The 23,298-nt window shown below is 33.7% G+C and overlaps 1 protein-coding gene across 1 annotated transcript in view; it reads left to right on the forward strand.

Annotated features, from left to right (window-relative positions):
• Positions 1–229: 229 nt before the first annotated feature.
• Positions 230–23,298, forward strand: part of LOC144835219 (LIM/homeobox protein Lhx1-like) — a 29,503-nt gene continuing 6,434 nt past the window's right edge. Inside the window, exons 1-4 of the mRNA XM_078690270.1 lie at positions 230–848; positions 5,197–5,396; positions 10,524–10,930; positions 21,954–22,143. Of these exons, the coding sequence (XP_078546396.1) occupies positions 673–848; positions 5,197–5,396; positions 10,524–10,930; positions 21,954–22,143 (973 nt within the window). The 5' untranslated portion in view covers positions 230–672. The remainder of the gene's footprint in view (positions 849–5,196; positions 5,397–10,523; positions 10,931–21,953; positions 22,144–23,298) is intronic.

The following is a 23,298-nucleotide window of genomic DNA, read 5'->3' on the forward strand; positions in this document are numbered from 1 at the left end:
TATTACGGATCGAAGCGTTCTTTGAATGTTCAATCCACACACTTACAAATTCTATTCTTGTAAATATTAGTTTTACAAGAAACAAACCGAGCGATTTGATTGGTCGATTGTCGTGTGAACTTCACCGTGATTGGTCTAAGTTAGTCACGCCTTGGCTAGCCAGTCAGCGCGAGTGAGTGTGACTTAAAATGAATGCCAAGTTATGAATACACTAGGTTTTAGTCGTCAATAGCCAGAGATTAGTAATCGGTAGTGTGCTTAGCTTACAACAGTGCATCTCTCTATCTAAGTAGCCTATTGCTGCATGTGTCAATTTACGTGGAATCTTCTATGTCCGAGGATACTAAACAAGTGATATTTTTATACCTGGAGAGTATTGCAGCTTAATAATCCGTGGGAGGACTTCACTTTTCAGAGACCTGATTTTGCCTATTTATACAATTAACTATGGCTATTGTCACCAATGAGGACTGCTGAATTGAGTAAAAGTAGGACCAATACTTCGGTTTAAATGTTTATTTTAGAATGGTGTCAAACAAAGTAATATCGTAGTGTTGAACATATTTTGGAATGAACGTACCTTCTTACAGTTTGAATGATAAAACCTGTAGCCGACATTTTCATACAATTTTTTTTAATCGAATTGTTTTGCTTGAAGAACAATAGTTCCCAATGATGGTTCAATTATGTGCAGGTTGTGATAGGCCTATCTTGGATAGGTTCCTATTAAAAGTTTTGGACAGACCTTGGCACGCTCAGTGCGTGCAGTGCTGCGAGTGCCGAGGGAAACTGGCGGAGAAGTGCTTTTCCAGGGAAGGAAAACTGTTTTGTAAAAACGACTTTTTTAGGTAAGTTAATTGGTTTTTTTATAGTTTTCCAAGGTAAATTACTTATATTGTTGTTTAACAATTAAAATATTAATAACTAAACAGTATTATAATTCATTTATAAACGATATGAGTGACTGTGTTGTCTTTGTAGGCCTATATTCAATTATTATTGTGTACTATTTCTGTTGATAATAAACCTTCATTTTGATATAAATTGTAATATTTAATAATATATAAAGAATGCAACGAGACTAAATATAAATCATGTAAAGATTACATACTTGAGAGCCAACAAAACAGAATTCATAAACTAGTTTGACAGTGTTGTGCATCTAATATATTAATTATTCAATCGATTTAATAAATAATGCATTCCTATTGCAATTTTGATAAATTATTAAGTTGATCCTAACACCTAAGTAAACGAAGTTATAACGAGATAGCAGTATTCGATATAAATTTATGAATGTTTTACAGAAATAGAGCTAGGCCCTAGAATCAAATCTCTTCGCGAGCAATGAATACAGCTGCAAGGAATAGGTTGACACACACAGCTGATCCAGGGCTAGCGTTTGTTGTACACATGATTAGAGGTGTTCATAATATTAGGTCGTTATTTATATATTAGTAAGTCGTATAGCCAACTGCTCGTTATCATTCGATGTATGTACATGAGATTGTTATTGCATTAATGCTTAGTAAACATTAGAGGCTCGTACGTATACTGTCGACCCCATATATGTGGGCCTATGGATACAATTGAAATAGCATTTATGATACAAGCCTTACTGTGATAACGAAAGTATACCTTTATAAGCAAATATGTTAAACGCCTTTTACAAAATAATGAGGCGTAAAAAATAATAAAGCTCTAATTGGAATTCCTTATGGCATTTAATAAAATATAAATTTAAAAATGTATTGAAACATCATGCTTGTTTCTCCTGTCTCAGCAATACTATAATACTATTAAAAATGTATGGAGATGATATACATTCTATCCATTGTATACAGTATATCCGTACTGCTGTACGTCAAATTGGAGGTTCAACCGTTTAATAAGATGTTGATTTTATAAGAAACAGAAATAAAATGGCAGCAGGTGGGATAGCGTAGTTGATAACACTGCATGTTAATGCATACAGAAATCTTAACAATAATAATATGTGTAATTAGTGGAGTAAATGATGTGTGTAGTGGTCACGGGAGACCCATGGATATTTCATTATACAGCATATAGGTGACACAGTAACATAGCCATGGGAAACATAGCTTCACATCGCAAGGACCAGTGTTGTTAGCCATGGTTAATATAGTAATGGAATATTATTATTACGATTGATTAAAAAAGGAAATATTACTTTAAGAGGTAATCATAGAGATTTGTTGGTTTTAAAAAGGGTTGTTTAGTACAGTTACTTAGCAAGCGGTACCTCTGGTAGTCTGGGGTGATTATTACATGGAGGTGTAAAAGACCACCCCCGTGGTTAATGTTTGTTAATAATAGAATAATGTTTTATACAGTTGATTAGAAAAATAACTTTATTAAATAAACTATATCGTTGTTTGTCAGTGATATATAATTTGAAATATATACCCCAGAATGAATAAACTCAATATTATATAATTGTTTGTATTGTTAACTGTTGTGTAGCCTAGGCCTAGATTGATTGTCAGCATACGCTGTTTAGGGTCACCGTATATAAATAAGGTGTAATAAATAAATAAAATAAATAAATTGGAGTTTAGACTATCCCTAGAAAATATCTTCATCTATGCGCACATCGCATTGTTTCTTTTGCTATCGTAGTGAAATTATTAGATACATTGTTTATTATGATTAATTATACTAGAGTATTATTACTCTTACCAAAGGGAACGATTTGTGTTCCAAGAGAACCACTGTGAGTTTTACTGCAGATTAGTTCGAGTATTATTTGTTGTATAATAGTATTTCGTGTGGAGATGGTTTTGCAAAACTGTGATTTTCAATCCATATCTCCCAATATTATATTACAGTATTACAGTTAATATGGTGTTTGGAAGACAACTCAGGGATAATTTCTTCTTTGATAGTGCTATTAATGCTAATTATAATAATTATAATATTATTAATATTATTCGTTGCTTAAAGTAGGCCTGTGCATCATAAGTCAATTCAAATTTGTTTTCTTTCTTTTTTTCTTATAACATAAAATTATAATACGATACGATAGTATTTATTGTTTTCAACAAGGTACAAATGAAATTTGGTCGGTTGATTTACATTTGATATACATACAACATACAAATATAACTAAATAAATATAAATATATTTAAAAATTAAGAAAAGAGAAAAACTGACAAACATGGTGTCGTTATCTGTGATAGTTTACGTAAGCATACACTGTAACAAATTGAATCTTAAAATCAATGACCGTACGTAAGGTTACATGTAGCATCACCAGCCTAAGGGTGTATGTGGAGTGTGCTCCTTATGTTTCCCTCTGGTCCATTTACGCAGTGTACCGACTGTGAAGCTGTAGGCCTAATGATGCTCATTGCAATTTGTATTGTTCCAGGCCCACATAAACGATAGCTAATATTATTTCGTTGTTTTCGTTGGTATTAATTTACCTTAAACGAGAAAATGTTAACAAAATAAAAACATAAACCACATGATCGAAAGACCATTCTTAAGTACCTACTTTCATTTACAAATGTAAACGATATTTAGTCTCTTTTATAAGCAAAGACTTATATCAGTAACTTTTATTTATTTTATTTATTTATTTATTCAAGTATAGGCCTAAACATACAACAAGTAGCCGCATGGCTAAAAACGTTGCATTTACAAAAGTACTGTACAATTTACTTACATAACAATAACAAAGATGTAACTTTATTTTAAGAAGGGTATAACAACCTATAACTCCGTTTTGCTCTTATAAATCTAAATGTTTAAAATAGAGAACACTGTATCACTCAAACAAATAATATTGGGATGAATTAAAAGTAGAGATGAAAACAGAATTATACAGGTCTGGTGAATAAATATTTACCGGTATATTTATTTGCTTTAATTCACATTTATTTAGTCATCGTTTATAATTACAATTTCAGTATTTATAATTGATGGCAATGATCCTGCATAAAGAAGTTTACAATTCTGTTTTCGCAGGACCTTTTTACATAAAAACAAAAAAATAAAACACAACATAAATTAAATAAAAGTGAGAAAATACATATATCAATACATTCTAAAGTGTTTTCAGTACATTAGCGGTACTTCAGTACAAGTATACAGTAAATATAGGCCATTGTATGATCTGAACATTATATTTAATATTCTTGTATTCTTCCATCATAAAATAAATTTACCAGGTTGCTTGCAGTAAATCATAGTCGGTTTTTATAGCAGTTAACCCGGTTAATACTTAGATTGTGTAAAATAATCTGTGCAAACATTACCAGTATTACGCTATATCAACGTTACTCATGATCTATATGGTATTGTATGCTGTGATTTTGTGACAAATATACGTGTTTGGTCGAGTGAACGTGCACATACACAACTGCGCTCTCCTCAGATATGAGCGCTATAAGTTATTTTTGTATTATAAGTCTGATATTCACAGAAAATAACGTTAGCTGTTAGTGTTATACATGACTTTGGTGAAAATTGTGAACGAGTATGATGACTATAATAAAGTAATTATTATTAATAAATTGAACATTATTAAATTAAACCATACTTTCCGTACCAAAGTAAGTGCCGCGGCTAATAAAGTAACCCCATAAAGGATGTAGGGTGATACGGTAATTCTATCCTTACCATTGGGTAGTGGCTACAACAACAAGGACAAGTTGCCAAATACATATGACTTAACCAAGGTTTAGAAACAATACATATCGATAATCAATATCATGAGGCTGTCTGACGAAACATTTTGGATGTGATGATTGCGATGTTGTGTGAAGCTGATGTCGATTGTGAATGAGTGAGTGAGGGGTTGTCGGAGGGGAGTTTGAGTGACAATGGGTTTGACTGCAGCAGCTGTGATTAGGGGTTGGAAAATGTGAGTGGGGTTTAGGAAGCCTGACAATGTGATCTTGTGGTAGAATCTGCAAACAGTGAGATGTTTTAACTTTGCTTTTGTTTAATCCTGTCACCGTCATGAGTTTTGTTATGTTTATGTGTATTGTTTTATCATGTTTTTAAATTGACGAAATAAATGAAATGAAAAATGAAATAAAAAATGAAATGAAATAGGTCGCATTTTACTTTTAAATCCATATTAGGCATATATATAGCTGTTGATTTCTTTCGAATACCAATGTGGGGTAAACTTTAGTTCTAAGTGGATGTTTTATTTTTGTTTTCAGGGTTTATGGCAAGAAATGCGCTGGTTGTTCAGAAGGAATCCTCCCCAGTGATCTTGTTCGTCGAGCGAGAAATAAAGTATTTCATCTCGACTGTTTTACATGCATGGTGTGTCGAAGACAACTCTCAACCGGTGAAGAACTTTACGTTCTTGATGAAAATCAATTCATATGTAAGGAGGATTTCCTTAACAAGTCCCATGGTGAGTTTAACAAGCATTCTATAATATTATAGGTAACCCTGTACATTACTCGTATCCCGTGTCTTAAGTTTTCTAAGTAAAAACCTATTCACTAACTAAGTATATACGGTACATAATTAGTACGTAAAACTTTAGTACGGTACGTAACTGGTTACTTGTATTGTCGTTTAAGATTTAATGTACTGATAATAAGATTGTTATAAGTGACGATTTTTTCTACAACTACTCAAAAACTAAATTAAAGGCTACCAAACTCGAATTCGCTTCTGAAATAGGCCTATTCGTTTCAAACGCTTTACTGATTCGTTTGTTACTTGCGTTGCGCGGTATTTAAACTTTCTTTTAACGAAAGAGCATTTGAAATCCGTCACCAATCTCATACTTTCTGTGTCAAGCTACATTTCTTTATCAACGTGATGAACAGTTTTGACGATTCGTTGCACACATGATGACACATTCACTTGAATAAATTAACACCTTTACAATAGGCCTAATTTAAATAAAATGATACCAATGCAACGATACCTTGACATGCGCGTGCGTGTACGTACACACGTATCAAGTTTAGGTCTCCTTCTGGTGTTATTGACAGAATATAGAAACGTGGTCTTGTGTATGAACACTTGTTTATATATTTATTCGATAATGTTAGACCGGAAGGTGTTTAGTACTTTTAGAGGGTATAAAACAAATACCAATATCTTTGGCCTTGTGATTTTTTATCGTTTGTATTTAGAAACATAAAATCTAATTTAACTATGACGTTTATTAGTCAAATATACTGAGAGATCTTTCATTACGAAGAAGTTGAACTTGGAGAGCTCCTCATTCTTAAGTACTTTCTAATTTAAGTTAAGATATTTTACATTTTATCCTCTACTAATTGACTTGTATTATTATTTCAACTGTGTTCCTACTCTGTTTTTACATGACTTTTTGTTGGATTTAATTACCCTAATAACAGATCTTAAGGTGAAATAGAGTTGGCAAATTGTACCACTGGGGCCGAGTGCCATTGTTTTTAAGCTGCCTGAAGGTAATCTCATAGGGCTGGTTTGACTTCATGTTTCAACCCTTGTACATCTGGTAGACTGAATTTTGACGGGCCTAATAAATTCTATCACCGCAGCTTTGGTGAAATTTTCTGCCGACTTATTGTATGCACGGCCTGTTGCGGGACACGCTGGGCTGTTTCAGGCGTTTTGAGACGGTCGATGAATTCTGTCAACGCACGTGTGGTCTTATCATGAACACGTTTTGTCTCGCGGGAAGGGGAGTTACCGTTGTAAGAGGGAGGACGGTGACCCTTGTTCCGTCCCCGACGGTCGTTAATACAAATCGTGCAATGAACTTTTACGTAATCAAATTATCTCTTAAAAATTTAACCTGGAGAAAATCGTTATAATTGGGCTTATATATAGTGTTACTGTTAGTATAGATCATGATTATTTATACTATTGATGACAAATAGGCCTAGTAGTATGTTGGTGTGATTTTTACGAATAGTGATATGAAGATTGTCATGATCAAGCGATAGGCTGTTTCTAGGCCTATGATGTGTTTAGGACGTGTATTATACGCAAATTCCGTGATACAGCATTTTATGTGTTTCATGTAAGGCCTGTATCATAGAACCAAACATCTTAACCTTCCATGATACAGGCGCCACATGTGATGCTGTATCACGTAACTTGCCTATGATATGGACACATATTGCCATATGGAGATACAACACTATACAATCGAGTGAATAATAATAATTTTTCAGGGCAAGTAATGAACGAAACGAACTTTTTAAAGAACAACGTTGTTCTTTTTTTAATGAATGATTGTCCTTAAACTTTTAAAGAATCCCGAAATAAGTACTACCGAACTCATAGCCATCACCTTTGTTTTTCAACCGGAAAGTACACTCACATCGCAAAATTCCCAAAAAAGTGTTTATTTACAACCAGTAAGTCACCTCAGACATATACCACCAATGGACGCTAATTCGCACAAATTTGAGCCAGGCTTAGGTCGGCAATAAAGCCGTAAATCAGGCGATATCGACGAGTTTACCGCCTTCCCAAGGGCCCTGTTCTCCGGCAAACGTTTCCTACTATTTGCAAAGTGCGACCATATGTCAGCATAGGTCCTGGCCCTTGTCTCTTGTCCCTTCCATTTAAAATGGTTGTAAATATAAGATGATTGTTGTATGTAAGATTTAGAACTTGTTAAAGTACATTAAAACACAATCAGTTTTTCAGCAAGAGTATTTCTAAATTTAGAAACTCATTCACTACACTCATACACTACGCCAAGATGATGTCAAAACACTACCATATTTAGGCACATCACTACCATATTTGGGCACATCACACTAGCTTGATGGTGTAGACAGAGCTTTAGAAACTTCTATCTCAACACCATCAAAGTATTTATACATATTCTAGGCTTACTTAAAAAAAATTAAATTCTGACACTACGAATGGCGTTTTGTAGAATATAAATAAACTCATGTAATGAAAACAATAAACATATAGCCTAAGGTGATGTAACGATGTGTACATGGATATTTATAGATATTTGTTGAAAATAGTATTAACAAATACTAAATATATTTTAAAATGTTACTCGGTTGTAAAAAGTCGGTAATTATTATGAAAGATAATTTTCTTTTTAAATTGATACTTGTTAATTTTTTTTGGCGGCAGTTAGAATTCTACGATCATTTATAAAAACTACAGTATATTAACAATAATATATCCCGTTAGTAAAAAATATATAACTAGGCCACTACGACCGCATGTCAAATGGCGGCCGGTAGATCTAAAGCCATGATCGACATTCCTGACAATAATAATAACAATAGGATGAAATCACTCATCTTCAACACACCTGCCGCCACAGGTCTCTAACGTTTCTTCTTTTGTTTCTACCGTCCTCCGCAACGCCGGCCTCGTTCCGTTTGCGGTACCACAACACGGTTCTGGTATTTTTGAATCCGGGAAATTAAGACCAAGGGAGGGGATGAAGATGACGTCACACCATGTTAATGAGAGTCCGTTCAGGTTTTTAACATCTGATTATTGTGGTGGTGGTGGTCTAAATTTTATTTATCTAATATCTCACCCGATTCTACATCTATATCTATTTATTTAAATATTTCTGTTAAATTTAGAGATACCCTCCCGTATTTAACATACTGGCCTAACACGTTCTATATGTTTTTATTCGCTAACTATAATACAGTACTGATGGGTTTTGTGTACACGTTGAATAGAATACATTTTAACACTCCGATGATTGTATTATACGATATTAATATTCTTGAGTTCGAAGACGCAGTATTTTAAGAGCTCTCTCTGGGTTGTTACTAAAACCAATGTCCTTAATGCATGACTACACCCGCAATTCCACACTCCCCCCACGGGAGTGATTCTACCCGACCGAATGCGGTTATTATAAAGTGTTCTCTATACAATCACGCACAGAGCCTACACTATCCTGTCAGAAACGAGTGATAAATACAGCGACAACCTCACGAGGATGATGGGTCCAACTCCCCTAGGATGGTTCATCTCTAGAATTTCTAGGCCTAGAAAAAAAGCAGCAGGTAGGATCGGAAACTACAAGTCATGACAAGGAAAACTGACTCTTTCAGGCGTTGTGTGTGCATGTTATATATACATATTACACCTCAGATGATTTACGATTTAATGCGTGCTATGTACACGTTTCATCTTACATATATTTTATCACTCGAAGAGATTACGTTTTCACAACCCTTTTTGTCTATGCATTAGAATCGTACTTAATAAGTATTTGCATATCTTAACGGTTGAAGACAAAACAATTTATTTCATTCTTTTAGAATCAACCAACCAATCAAAGTCTATCACATCTTATGATGTTAAATACTTTTAAGATCTACACTATTTAAAACTAAGTCGGTATAAAGATAGAGTTTCTTGTGTGATTTCAAGTGTATACTTGTTATTTTCGTGATACAAAAAGTGACTCAATTTGTTTACTCGAATAACGTTGTTTTCTTCTATGGTGATTCCATGCATGCTTTGCAATACAACCGAATACAGCCCTCTTTCTTATTTTAAGTTCTGCGTTCACTGCTTAGTTTGCCCGGGACTGATTGTGGTTAAATAAATTTCGATTAAAAAAGCCGAACATTAGCGACCTTTCGTTTCGAGGGTTTCGTGACTTTAAATATAGCCTCCTTACTTTTTTATCTGAAATTATTCAATGGATATTTTGGTATTTGGATGATAATAATAATTCATTAAGATTAACATTAAAACTAAATGTTGTTTAAAATACTGTAAAAATGTTAATGTTTCTAAATATTGATAATATGAGATCAATATTGATAAGCATATCAACACCGTATACCTGTTACTTCATTTTTTTAATTGTCGTGTCATTAAAAACTTGACTCATTCAAGTCCAAACATAAGATAAACTGCAAAGGAAGCTATCAATATAAAAGACAGTTGCTGTAGAGAATCGTGGCGTGTACTTCGGTTTGGCCTTGTTTTTACAAAACATAACCTCAATGAAAATTACACAAATATTATTGTCTTGAAGGACTGTGTATTTCACACCTCTCTGCTTCGGCAGATGGCTGCACGTAAGGCATCACTGCGCCTTGTTCATATTTCATGACCCAGAGGAAATAGCGTGTGTTCGCCGAAGACAGTGGATGCGCTTGGCAGGTGCCTAGCACGACCGAGGCTTACCGTCCAAGCTCGGCGCGTTTTCTCATCGGCTTCCGAATCATTTACGATATATTCCACCTCAATAAAACCTAAGAAACGTGATGGATCGTTTGCGACTGATGAGTTTCCGAGGTTCATTGATTTTCTCATTTTGGTCTCAAAAACATGGGTCAAAGATCAACATGGATGCGGCGTATAATAGTTTTAAATAAATAACGTTATTATGCGATATACTGTAACAATGATAGACTACGGATTATTTCCACAAGTTGTCGCTTTACGGTTTATTTTCGAGGGGAAAAAAAGAATAGGCCTACAAATAATTGTTTGTTTACCAGTATATGACTTTAATAATTATTTATTTATTATATTGTTTTTGTAATATTTTACATATTTTTCTTCTTTTTTTCAGTACAAAAAGATCAAAAGTGTGATGATTCTCCAATAACTGCAAGTGAATGTAACGGAATTTCAAGTCCAACAGCCGTTTTAAACAATAATAACTCAATACAAACAGAAGATATGCTAGACCTAGATAACGATAATTATATTTCACCGTCTCCGTCGTCGCCCGCGGCGGACGATATCGTCAAACACTCACCCGCAAACTCAAATTCAGATACAGAGAGTAAAGCTGACGATAACGGTAACGGTGGGCCGAATTCAGTGGCTGGTGCCAAACGGCGTGGCCCACGAACTACAATTAAAGCTAAACAATTAGAAACTTTAAAAGCTGCTTTTGCAGCAACTCCTAAACCTACAAGACATATTCGAGAACAACTAGCACAAGAAACGGGACTCAACATGAGAGTTATACAGGTAAGCATTTTATTCTCTTTGTTTACGGTGGCCCATACGTTCACGACGACGTTGACGTGAATAAACTAAAACTTATAGGCCACCGTATTTTTGTTTACAGTGTATTTCAGCTGTCTGCAGGTAATTTGATGTCGGAAGAAATAAATAGTGCATATTGGGAATAAGTTTATAACAAACGCCCATTTTCCTTTTTTTTATGTCCTTGTGTGCTTCTAACGAATACAAACAAAGTTTTGTTAACCTCCACGAAGCCGTTTTATGACGCGCCCAGACGCTTTACGTTCCTTCTTGTATTTATAATCATTGATCGTCCGGAGGTCATTTGTATGTAATTAATTCAATTTAAACTTTAAAAACTTAAGTTGTATCTATGCTATACATATTAAAGTACCAATATCAAATCACGTGAGTATGCAATGACACATACTGAAATCGAATGGAATATAAAATTATATGATGATATTACGGATCTATTTATACGAACGTTTCGAGGGGTTTTCTTGACAAAAACAAGTGACTAACTCTAAACATTGGATTTAGCCATCCGTATTTGATTTGTAGCGACGAACCTGATTCCTAAGTCGTGTATATGTATCGATCGCGTCTCAGTCTTTGAATGGCCAGAATCGACCGCTTGCGGTAAACTGTTTTGTGATATTCCCTTCATCGATTCTTTCATGGGATCATCAAGTTAATTACAAATCTAAAGTCATTTATCACAGTTTCGTATTTCGACTGTGAACGCTATTTGGTTCAAAATCTCACGATATGACCAATTGTTGAGTTAATTACTCGGCGTATTATGTAATATACAGTTAATTATTAATTATTATGTGTTTTATCCAGTGCTTCATTAGTACATTTTCTCATGTATTGTTTAACTGACATGTATCATCATGCCTGTCGTAGTTGTTTAATCTAAACGCTACTCACATTGCAAATATCAATATAAGCACTTGAATTTAATTTATATATCAATATTAGCATAATGTGATCTAATATAACAAACAGCCGCCTGACAGTGCGATAGGCTGTCAACCCACGTGATCAACTGCTTGCTTTCTAACTTGATATTAATAATTCTCAGCGCCGATTTTCTATAGACAATTATAGAGTAAATGGGATGAGGTTAATAATTACAGTGTCACTTAGTATAAGAACAATTTCAATAGCATTCGACACGTACGATACCGCCTTCCATTTGTATCTTAAAGCTCTGTCTACACTATCAAACTTTATGTGACAAAACATGTGATGTGCCATATATGGACATGATGATGTCATCATTGAGCGTATCACTATATTTGAGCACATCACACTTTTTTTGTCAAACTAGTTTGATAGTGTGACATAGTGTCATTTGGATAGTTCAGTTTAGGAATGATAAATAATATTCTCAACACAGGGTTATTTGTGTTGAAAGTGCAAATACATTTGCTTCCGACTTTGTAATACCTTACAAAAAAAACCTATGACTAAAGTATACTTTTATTACCCACCTTTTTGTTTATGCGTTTCTTTACAACTATTTGTAGGACTTAATTCAGGGTATTCATGCTTAGATGTTTTTAAAAGAACACTTTGAAACGGTTTCTGATCACAGATTTCGAACTCTTAAATCTCCAACTTACGTAAACAATACGACACGTTAATCCCTCATAAAAAGACCAATTGTAAAGCCATCAAATATCAACTTTTCAATACTCGAGTATTTGATAGCTATTTCGTGACAGAGAGTTGGGTGTTGTATGTAAATCTTATCGATAACGTCATATCAAATGAATCTATTTTACACGTTGTGTATTTATCGATAATCTCATAAGTGCCTTAATACCATGGCAATCTCTCTTCACGCGCCCTCACGTTTTTTTAAAATACTTTTTAATTTGTACAGCTTTCGCGCGCGTGCGTAAAATATCTTTGTGTCAATGACGAATTGACCTAACACAAAATTAATTTGAAAAATACTTGTCACAATATGAGTAATAGCATTGAAAAGTGATCTTTATCTTGGTTTTTGTTCGTTTTTTCTTCATCCTCACCTCTTCCCTTTCTTGTTTTCTTGGCATCGTTGACGGGCTATTTGAGATATAAGAGATACCACTGTAACACCATAAACCTTTGTATACATGATTTTATCTTGTATATTTCTCGCTGTTCTATTTTCGTCATTTAGTTCGTTCTTTTGTAAATCTCTGCAAAGCTATTCTTTGCTGTTCTTCCTTCTTTTCCGGTACTGATTTTTGTCCTTTAGTGAATTACACTTTTTTATGAATGGATCCGCACGCATATTTCCCATGCGAAGCAGTTGCTGGATTGATTGACTTGACTGATCGTCAATATCAAGCTCTTTTGTCAAATATTATAAAAGAGATTTGTTTGTATTTTCTGGTGGTTGGTTGTGATTGTTACCTAATGCCCGCCGGCCTATACAAAATCTTTCGGATTATACATTGATTGGTATACATATTTTAATAGCCAAATTATCGTTTTCAAAGCTGTCCACGGTTGTATGATTTTCACAAGTGCATTGGTTACGTATTCTAACGGGTCACGACGAAGAGTGAGTGTACTATTTTCTGTGTGGTTTGATTGTCAGGTAGAGCATTCTAGTCTATTTGAACAACTCATCTCTTGTTATTCGATGTCGTTGAGTTGTGAAAATAAAACGTCGTCGACAACTGTTATTGGTAGTTAACGGAAATATAAATAACGTTGAAACAAGGTCGGCTTTAAGTAGAGGGTAGCGCGTACTTCAGTAACATTAATGTTGTTTGCATGGAGTAGCAACTCTCTCGTACAATTGTACTGTATCCAACAATGTACTGTAGCAACTCTCTCGTACAATTGTACTGTATCTTATAATGCAGTATACTGTATTTAACAAATAGGTGCGCGTGGACCTCCCATTTTATCCTCATAAAATATGATTCAGATTAGAAACTTATTTAAATGTTAAAAGTCTATCACCACCGGCTACGACCAAAAATATTAAAGTAAGGGACGGGTTCTCTTATACGGTTATAACGCATTTAAGTTCTAGTACCGTACGCGTAAGTAAGTAATATTTATTGCTTTCCAAGAACAGTACAATTTATAAAACAGCATAATATTTGAATGAAAATAAATACATAGAATAATACAAACATTAAACTTGAGAAATTAAACATGGAAAGCAGGGGATAAGCCTTTAAGCCCAAAGGCTTGTTTACAAAGGGGTCCCCAATAAGTAGATAAGTTTTGGAAAATCTAAATCATGTTATGTCTATTTATCAACATTTTTAGAAACTTTTTTCCTGGTGGAACATGTATTAAGCTTTGTCTACACTATCAAACTTTATGTGAAAAAAAAAATGTGATGTGCCCATATATGGACATGATGACATCATTTCACTACCATATTTGGGCACATAACACTTTTTTGTCAAACTAGTTTGATAGTGTAGACTATCTTATTTGATTTCTCCAGATACAACGCAAACTATTTGCTTTATATTGTGTTATAATTTTTTGAATTTTACATTGTGTAAATAAATAAATGAATGAATAAATAAATATATTGAACAAAAGACTAATAAGAAACGAAAAAAAAGAAGAAGAAAAATGATTGCTTGTTCCGCAACGCCTGCTTTGATTGCTAAAGTAATTCACTTGTCGTAGATGTTCTTGCTAATCTTTGGCAGCAGTAAAGAATAGCTATTATCATGTAAATTAGTCCATTGGGTGTCATTGTTTATCATACACAAGTCTACTGATTTCATTAATGGTATCATACTGACCTCTGTGAAGCGATGAAACAAGCCAATTGATATTTCCCCCCTAAACATGCCCTAGGAGCAATCGTTCAACTGCCAACGAGTAAAATTCATTCCACTCATCCACTCAAGACGTTCCAAGCACTCGTTTAGCTTCTTTATACATTTTTATTGGACGCTATAAAATAAATTTCGTTTTATTGTTATTACCAACGTTAACGTATTTCACTTGAAAATAAACGTTCGAACGCATTCAAATACGTAACATGAGGCACAAAACTAACGCGTTACGCTAAAAAGTAAAGCGTTACGCCAAGGTAGATGCATCTTATCGTCTTGCATCAAAAATAAAAAATGCTACGAGTGAATTTGTCAACATTCAGGCTAAAGTTACCCATTTAACACATGTTTTCATTTCTTTAATACATGGTTCTATGTGTAACTGCAGTCCTCAAACGCAAGATATATGCATCTAACGCAATTCACACATTTCGTGACGCATTGATAGATTGATCCCCACCCGAGACCGTCGGTATTTCGTTCGTTACGGGTGTGCTCGATCTCGTTCGGTGGTCTGGTACGTATCTGTAGGCCTGACTTTGTGCTGCCGATTTAACTGAACGATTTAAGAGCGTCTGGTCTCTTCGGGATGCCCTCTAACACGTTGTTCAATCTCACATGCATTGCTCCATGACGTATGCATAGTAATTCTTTGTTAATGATATAGATTGAACCTAACTTACAAACCATAATTCATGGCCTTTAGTTTATTCTTTCCTTAGCTGCAGTGTTTTTGTGAAAGGGGTGCGCGCATTTAAAGTACCCGATATTGTCATATTTTAACATTGGCCTATAGCGTTTAACATTGGCCTATAGCGTTTAACATTGGCCTATAGCGTTTAACATTGGCCTATAGCGTTTTTGCAATTGTATGTATTTTGCTTAGTATTTTTATTAATTATGCCAAGCAAATGCAAATTGAATTTCCATTTTAAGTGAACTAATCAACTTTCTTCAATCCTGAATATTTATAATAAGATCCAAATCATATAACATAAGTCGGTTTATTCTGAGATCCAACTCTAATGTTAACACTTATAATATTTAATTTTTTGGATTTATAGTATTTTTCTCACGAATATTTACTTACTGTGTATGCTTTTTTTTTATCGCTGTATGTATCATTTTACCACATATTTATTCTCTGCTATCTAGTTTTTCTTTATGAGTTAACGGTTATTATAAAATATTGAATTTTTTTTGTGGGTCTTGAAAACTTCTGCAGCTTTCAGTTTTAAGAGCGATAAAATAAAACGGCATATACGTGCAAAAGTGTTTTTCTCCTCTAAAGAGTCATCAATATTATATTATTGCAATCAACGAATAAAACCAATTGATGATAATATTATCATTCATATGAACGTTGATAATAATTTATATACATTCTTTAAACAAAAATCATTAAAATAATACAAAGATCTCAGCGGTCAGTAGATCGGAATGATAATTGTTTTGTTTAGAATTGTTACAAATGTCCGTTATTTAGTAGTTTAAAATAAATGCTTCGCGTGGAAACACTGATAATAATATACGCGCGCGACTTTTTGCACGCGCGCCAACTTTTGTCTCTTCTTGAAATTGCTCTGAATCATCATGTATTACAGTGTTTATCAACGCTTGATAGTATGAGAATTCTCTAAGATTTTATCCCAATTTTGATCTGTATATTTCCTGGCAACTTCATCTTATTTCTAACAAATTCATATGACGTCACTGTCATAAAATATGTATTTCACACATACGAATCTTACAGCATGTGAAGATTTTATGTGAAAGATAACGAGCCATTTATACGCTACTGCTAGAATTCGAGACAATATCGGTGAAATATTGCCGAAAGAACATCAAATATTCATTGAAATTTAACATTTCAGCTTATATACTTGCATATAATGTAGAAAATATTCTAGTAAATGAGGTGTCGTTAGTTCTATGTAGTTTCATGTAATAGGATTAAAGTGGAATCTTGAACTTTTAAGCCTGCTGATTGTCTTCTGATAAACATGAATAACATATTACATGTAAAATAAAGTATGTAATAAAAAAAAAACATGATGAACGTATTATAGAACTCATCAACGAATTGTGTTTCGTCACAAAGCGTTTCCGGTCTGATTTGTCCTCAGACTGTCAAGGAGAGTGTTATTCCACTTGACCACGACAAGTGACCACTGCGGTGATTATCTAATAAAATCAATGAATCTAATTAAACTGTTTTTATTTAACATGTTTTACCACGAGATTTTTTATATCTTTTAACACATAATGAACAGATATTCGATAAAACTGATCGCCGTTTGTTCTGATTCCATACCGAAGGAAATTATTATATCGCATAAAGATTCTTTCATTCTTTTCATCAGTAAAAGTTAATATCCCTTCGAAGTTACATAAGCCGATACTTTTTCCTATGAATTGCTCTTAATTGAATGAATTAAGACGGCATATACGTATATATTAATAATAATCCTTGTATTTACAATATTATATTAACTTTAATTCATATTCTGGTAAATACAGATGTAATGTTGTCTAATATTGACGTCATAGTTTCAACATTTGTTGACTTTTTAAGAGCAGAAACCAGATCTGAGTAACTATGTGTTAATCCACTTCATGGTCGTCATCGTTTCGTACTACGTCGTACAGCGCCATTGTTTATATTAAAACAATACACACTTTGTCGCAAATAAGATCGGCATACCAACCTATTTTGTACATTATTACCGACTCTGTGAACAACAATACGTTTGTTGTAGTGACATACTTCTGTTATATATATAACTTCTCTTTTTCTGTCAGATTAATATCGAAGGAGTGTTTGTATATTAATTATAATATTAGTTCTGTCACAAAAATGAATCTTGTAGCGTATGCTTCTTAAATTTAACGCGCGCGTACAAAAGACGCAGTGTTATCAATGCTTGAACGCGCGCGTACAAAAGTTTGTAATTTCTTACGCATTTTAATTTGAAATAATTTGACGTTGTCGGAACGCTTTACAAGGACATAACAGTACACATTTTATTTGTTTTAAAGATTTGTTAAAAGGCCTATAGTTACCATTATCTCTATGTTGTTCTGGATATTCAAGTTATTGTTAATACATTTCTAACATCTATATTATTATGACTAAATACAATCCTGGTTTATATTCTCTGCTACTAAAATATAACGTATCATCATTATTCATATTCATTCTGGTAATAGCTATGATTTTGACATGACGCGGCGGCTGCTGTACGTGCGTCAAAAATCAAATCAACTCAAACTTATAGTTATCACAGCTTTAGTGCACTGACGCGTATCCGCATATACAAATATATAATTATATATAAAGCAGAGTTGATGTGTATAATTGAGTAGAAAATATTATACGCGCTATTCCATAAGTAAACATCAATAAGTATTATTATTTAATAATGTAACATTGAAAACTTACCGGTCGAACAACCGCCGATTGTTCTTTAACATACATATTATAGATATTATATAGGCCTACTTTAACTTAACATTATACAAATAATATTAGTGTCTAAAAATACTATTTTATCATATCAACTAATATTAAACGTGTTTGCATGCATATGCATGAATACATAATGTATCTTATCCAGGGTATAGGCAACTATTTACAAAAAACATAATTGATATAAAAACTATTTTTAAATTGACTCATGGCTGTAAAACTTGGCATACGTTTGACCGACCGTCCATCATAAATGGCACAATAAATCATGCAGATAGCTAATTTTGTAGGCCTAAAACCAGCATGTCCCCGAGTTGTTCTTCATCGGTTACTTCCCCTCATTACAATATATTTTTTCTCTTGACGATGCTTTTCATATGATAAATGTGCAATATAAATGCCACATTCAATAGTTCGACTCAAATCAATAATTTATGTGCACAAAGATGAATACTAAGAGTGTCAAATATACTAGCAGTTCTAGACATATCGTCCGCCGTGACACAACGACATAAAATGGACGCGCGCGTACCAAAGGCATTATTATCAGATTTTGAACGCGCGCGTTATATATTCGTTATTATATCCAAAACTTGTAATAAGCGCATTGTTTTTATTAATTTAATTAATTTAAACGATGTGTTTATGAAGATCGGTTTTCAAATTATGAGCACAACAAAACACAGACGCGTACGCGTATGTTGGACTCTCTGTGCGTCAAATCAGATGTAAAACACAGACGCGTACGATATATGTTGGACATCACACTCCCTGTGCGTCAAATCGGATGAAAACGAGTCAACTTTGCTATAGAGTGAACGTCTGGAATGTCCGATATCATCGTAAAGGTACATAGTAGTGGGACGATCAGTGCATTCAAACGAACTGTGAACAACACAAAACTATTATAGCAATTCATTGAGCCATGGGCTATCAGGTACTTTGAAATCTATTAAATCTTACGGAACAAATAGTGGATGCAACTGACACCAATCGAGTAGGTTAACATGCAGAAATTCTAGGCTTGAATAACCAATTGTTCCGAGTCTAGGTCGTCTTGTGAAAGACACTAGGTTCAAAAGCTGTTCCCACCTAAGACATTCACAGTATTCACCGATTTATCGCTTGTGGTTGTACCTCTTTAAATTTGTTCATTCGCGAATAAAAGATTTTTACGCTAAATGGGTGATAATTTCGTGTTATAATCATGAAAGAAAATTTACCAGTTGGGTGAAAATTCGGTAACTGGAGGACAATTATCGGGACAATTAGCAGCTCGGTGTATTTATGGTGTTGTGTAAAATGCAAAAGATGGAACAATCCATGTATAAAGTTGATTGTCCTACGACTGACATTCCAAAATCAACGATGCATTTATTTTATTCCACCTTATTTTTCTCGTTTTCTTTAAAGTAGCGTTAAGTGTATAGTAGGCCTACTTTATTTTTGTATTTATAAGCATTGCTATGTCCCACACATGTATTGACTTTTGTCAGACGATTTATAAATATGTAAATATCGTAAAAATGTACGAAACGGTGACAAAATAGCATCTGTAGGCTTTATGTACATTTTTGTTTTAATTTACTTATTGACAAACCAATTAGCAGCAAAACTGCTGAATTAAATGGCGTTTATAACAAATATTTTAAACACATTAAATGTTACAAAAATGGACATTACAATCACAAGGAAAGACATACAAGGAATATTAGCAATATAAAGAGATATAGAAGGAAATATTAGGCTGAGGCTTTTATTGGTTCGTATGAAAATAATATGTCTGTTTATGAATGATAATTTGGACAATTGGGTCCCACGTGTAAAGCACATGTGGGATAAAACTGTGATACCGTTTCATACCATTGTATTTGGAAATAAAATTATACTCAATGTTAAGATATAATATAGAATTTACTTTTAAATATCCTTTTTGAGATATACGGATATGTTTCCTCCTTTATTTTTAAAACTAAGATTGACAAAAGTTCCAATTATCACTTCTCGAATGTTTAAAAATTCTGTATAGAAAATGGACCCAACCACTATATGCATATTATTATGGACCCAACCACTATATGCATAATATTATCTTTTTACGGTACTTTTTATACCTTGTAGTCCACACCCCTTTATGCAACTATTTATTTGCATTTTGTAGTATTGTTGATATGGACTTGTTCTGAAATAAAAATGGAATTGCTATATTGGTTATGAGGGGTTGTCCTTTGTAGGTCACCACCTCACGTCAACTTGATATGTTCACAGGCCTAGTTTCCAAAGTTCCCGGATGAAATAACGATTGTTTATTAAACATCGTATTATAAATCACCATGACAACGGCGGTAGTATTACTTTATTTTCCGTAATTATTAGGTTCACACTACCAACTAGATTTCTTGCTGTTGTCACAGAATCTTCAAAAACAGGGTTTAAATTCCGGCTAAGTTACGAAATCAGCTGTTTGTGTTTTTATATATAACTAGCCTGTTGTTTGTCTTCTACTTACTCTATCCAATATAATCCTATGCGGAATAAAACATCCCTTTTGTTAGATTTTTATATTCGCATCTCTATAGCTTCCAACAATGGGTACTGTTTATGATGTCATAATTGAAAGATTGGCAAATATAAAATGGTGTAAATGATCTCTGGGTCAATATCAATTAAAGTTATTTCATCTTATAAATATATATTCGACAGGTGGTTTTTAGCGATCTAATCATCATTTTTGTGTCGCTTTATTTTTGCCGACATCGATCAATTGCCTCGTTTACTTTCTTTGATCCGAAGTAAATTTTAAACTAAACAAGTTTTGCATAAGTTTTCGTTGTAGGTCTAATAACAGACTTACATGATAATCGTATTTTGACAGAAACTACAGTATATATTGAATTAACTTACGTTGATATGTATACCTCTAGACACCCATATAACAGAGTAATGAACTAATATGTAGGCATGGAAACACGATCACAAAACTATACATATAATTTCTGAATCGGAAGTTGAGCGACCGCAATTGGAAATACGCTCTGCTGATGTGATTAGGATAATCACTGCAATTTAACTTAAATGTCCATTTTACCAGAGAAGTGAACCTGATTTTACCAAGTAGCTTATGGCCTAGAACTATACACAATTCCTTAAAAGGAATTTCATCTATCGTTTTAGTTTTTTTTTCAATTCTGATCTGGTATTAGTGGGGTTACACACGAATAAGGTCGTAGTCATGGATACATTATATAATTGTTATACGTTTCATTATCTGAGTAAATCGCACTCACGTAATGTAATATAACTGTACGTTTTATAGACCAAATATAAAATTATTGTTTATTTTTGTGATAAAATGCGCTTAAAATAGTGTACTGAACCTTTTGATGTGATGACAATGTATTTGTTTGTTGTAAAGCTCTGTCTATATACACTATAACTAGTTTGACAAAAAATGTGATGTGCCTAAATATGCTAGTGATATGCCCAAATATGGTAGTGATATGACATAATCATGTCTATATATTATGAGCACATCACAATTTGTTTGTCACATAAAGTTTGATAGTGTAGACAGAGCTTTATATATTGTATTATTAGTAGGCCTTGATTTGGCTTGTATATTATTGTATGTATTGTTTGGATCGCTTATATGCTGATCCCACTTCATATAATTTTACTCCTTATATGGAGTTTTTAACTAATCCTGCGTTTCAATAAATTAAACGGTTTGTCATTTCAGGTATGGTTCCAAAACCGTCGGTCAAAAGAGCGACGAATGAAACAATTAAGTGCACTAGGCGCGAGACGTCATCCGTTTTTCCGGAATCCACGACGCGGTATCCGAGGTTTACGACCCGGTATGAACGGGCCTTACGACATAGAAAACAACCCGGATATGATGCACAACCATTTCAACTTTGCAGATCCAGGTAATTACTATTTTACAATATTATGTTTTTATTTGTCTTTACATTGCAATGTGCTATCTTGAATCAATGCACCTGTGGCCGTATTCACTAATCACACTTAAGTGAGATATTTCCCTTAAATATTAAGTATTTCACTTAACTCAATAAATATTTAAATTGTATTCACTTAGATAGGAGATTTTTTTAATTTTAAGGGCCTACAGTAAGTGTGAATGGTGTACTGTATTTCCCTTAAATTGTATTCACTTTAGATAGAAGATTTTTTTTAATTTTAAGGGTGTTTCCCTTAGCCTAAGTGTGAATGGTGAATACATGTCCTCTACAGCTTGAGACTACCATTCTGTTTCTGTGTGTAAATACACATTGTTCGTGCGATGATCAGTGTATCTAATCTGTTTTATAATTGTGTTAACTTAACGTAAGAATGTTGTAATAACAAGAATGGATAATATTGCCGAGTGTTAATGGAAAATAAAATATCATATTTATTTTGTTTTTTTGTAACACCTGTGTGAACGAATTGAAATAGCGAGCAAGTATTTGAAATGTGTCGACAGTTTTTATATAATTGAAATTCTAAGAATATACTGTATGTAAATTATGGGAGCCGCCATTTGAGTTTCCCTACAAGGACCTCCCACATCGTACGAATTAGTGTAACATACTCTTACATCTTACAGCATGTTAAAGTGTTAGGTAACTATTGTAAATGTCGATGTTTATTGTTAATTACAAATCAAACATATCCACCGATGCATTATCATAATTTGGTACCGTTTCAGTTACCTCTAAAGGTAACCTTTGTGGGCCATCGCGTTTCGGGAGAAAGATGTCGTTGAGGAAGAATTTTCGAACAACTGTGAAAATACAAAACTTTGTCGGACGCGGTCCTGCCGGGAGTCTAGGCGCCGTTCGCGACCTATCTGTCATAGATTCCCCGCACTTTTCAGGGACCCCTACCTAAGGAGGTGACAACCCCGGTGATATAAAAGTACGTTGCCATATAAGTCACGTCGTGGTTACGTCATCAATGTATGTGTAGGCCTACTCGGGTCTAGCGAGGATTCTTTAGCAATGCATTTTAGTGTAGTATACTTTTCTTACATTTAAATAACCATTGTTGTTGTTGTTTAAATGGTGTTTAAAAGTATAGAA

Source organism: Antedon bifida, chromosome 2 (assembly GCF_963402885.1).
Source record: "Antedon bifida chromosome 2, ecAntBifi1.1, whole genome shotgun sequence".
In the NCBI taxonomy this organism is placed as follows: domain Eukaryota; kingdom Metazoa; phylum Echinodermata; class Crinoidea; order Comatulida; family Antedonidae; genus Antedon; species Antedon bifida.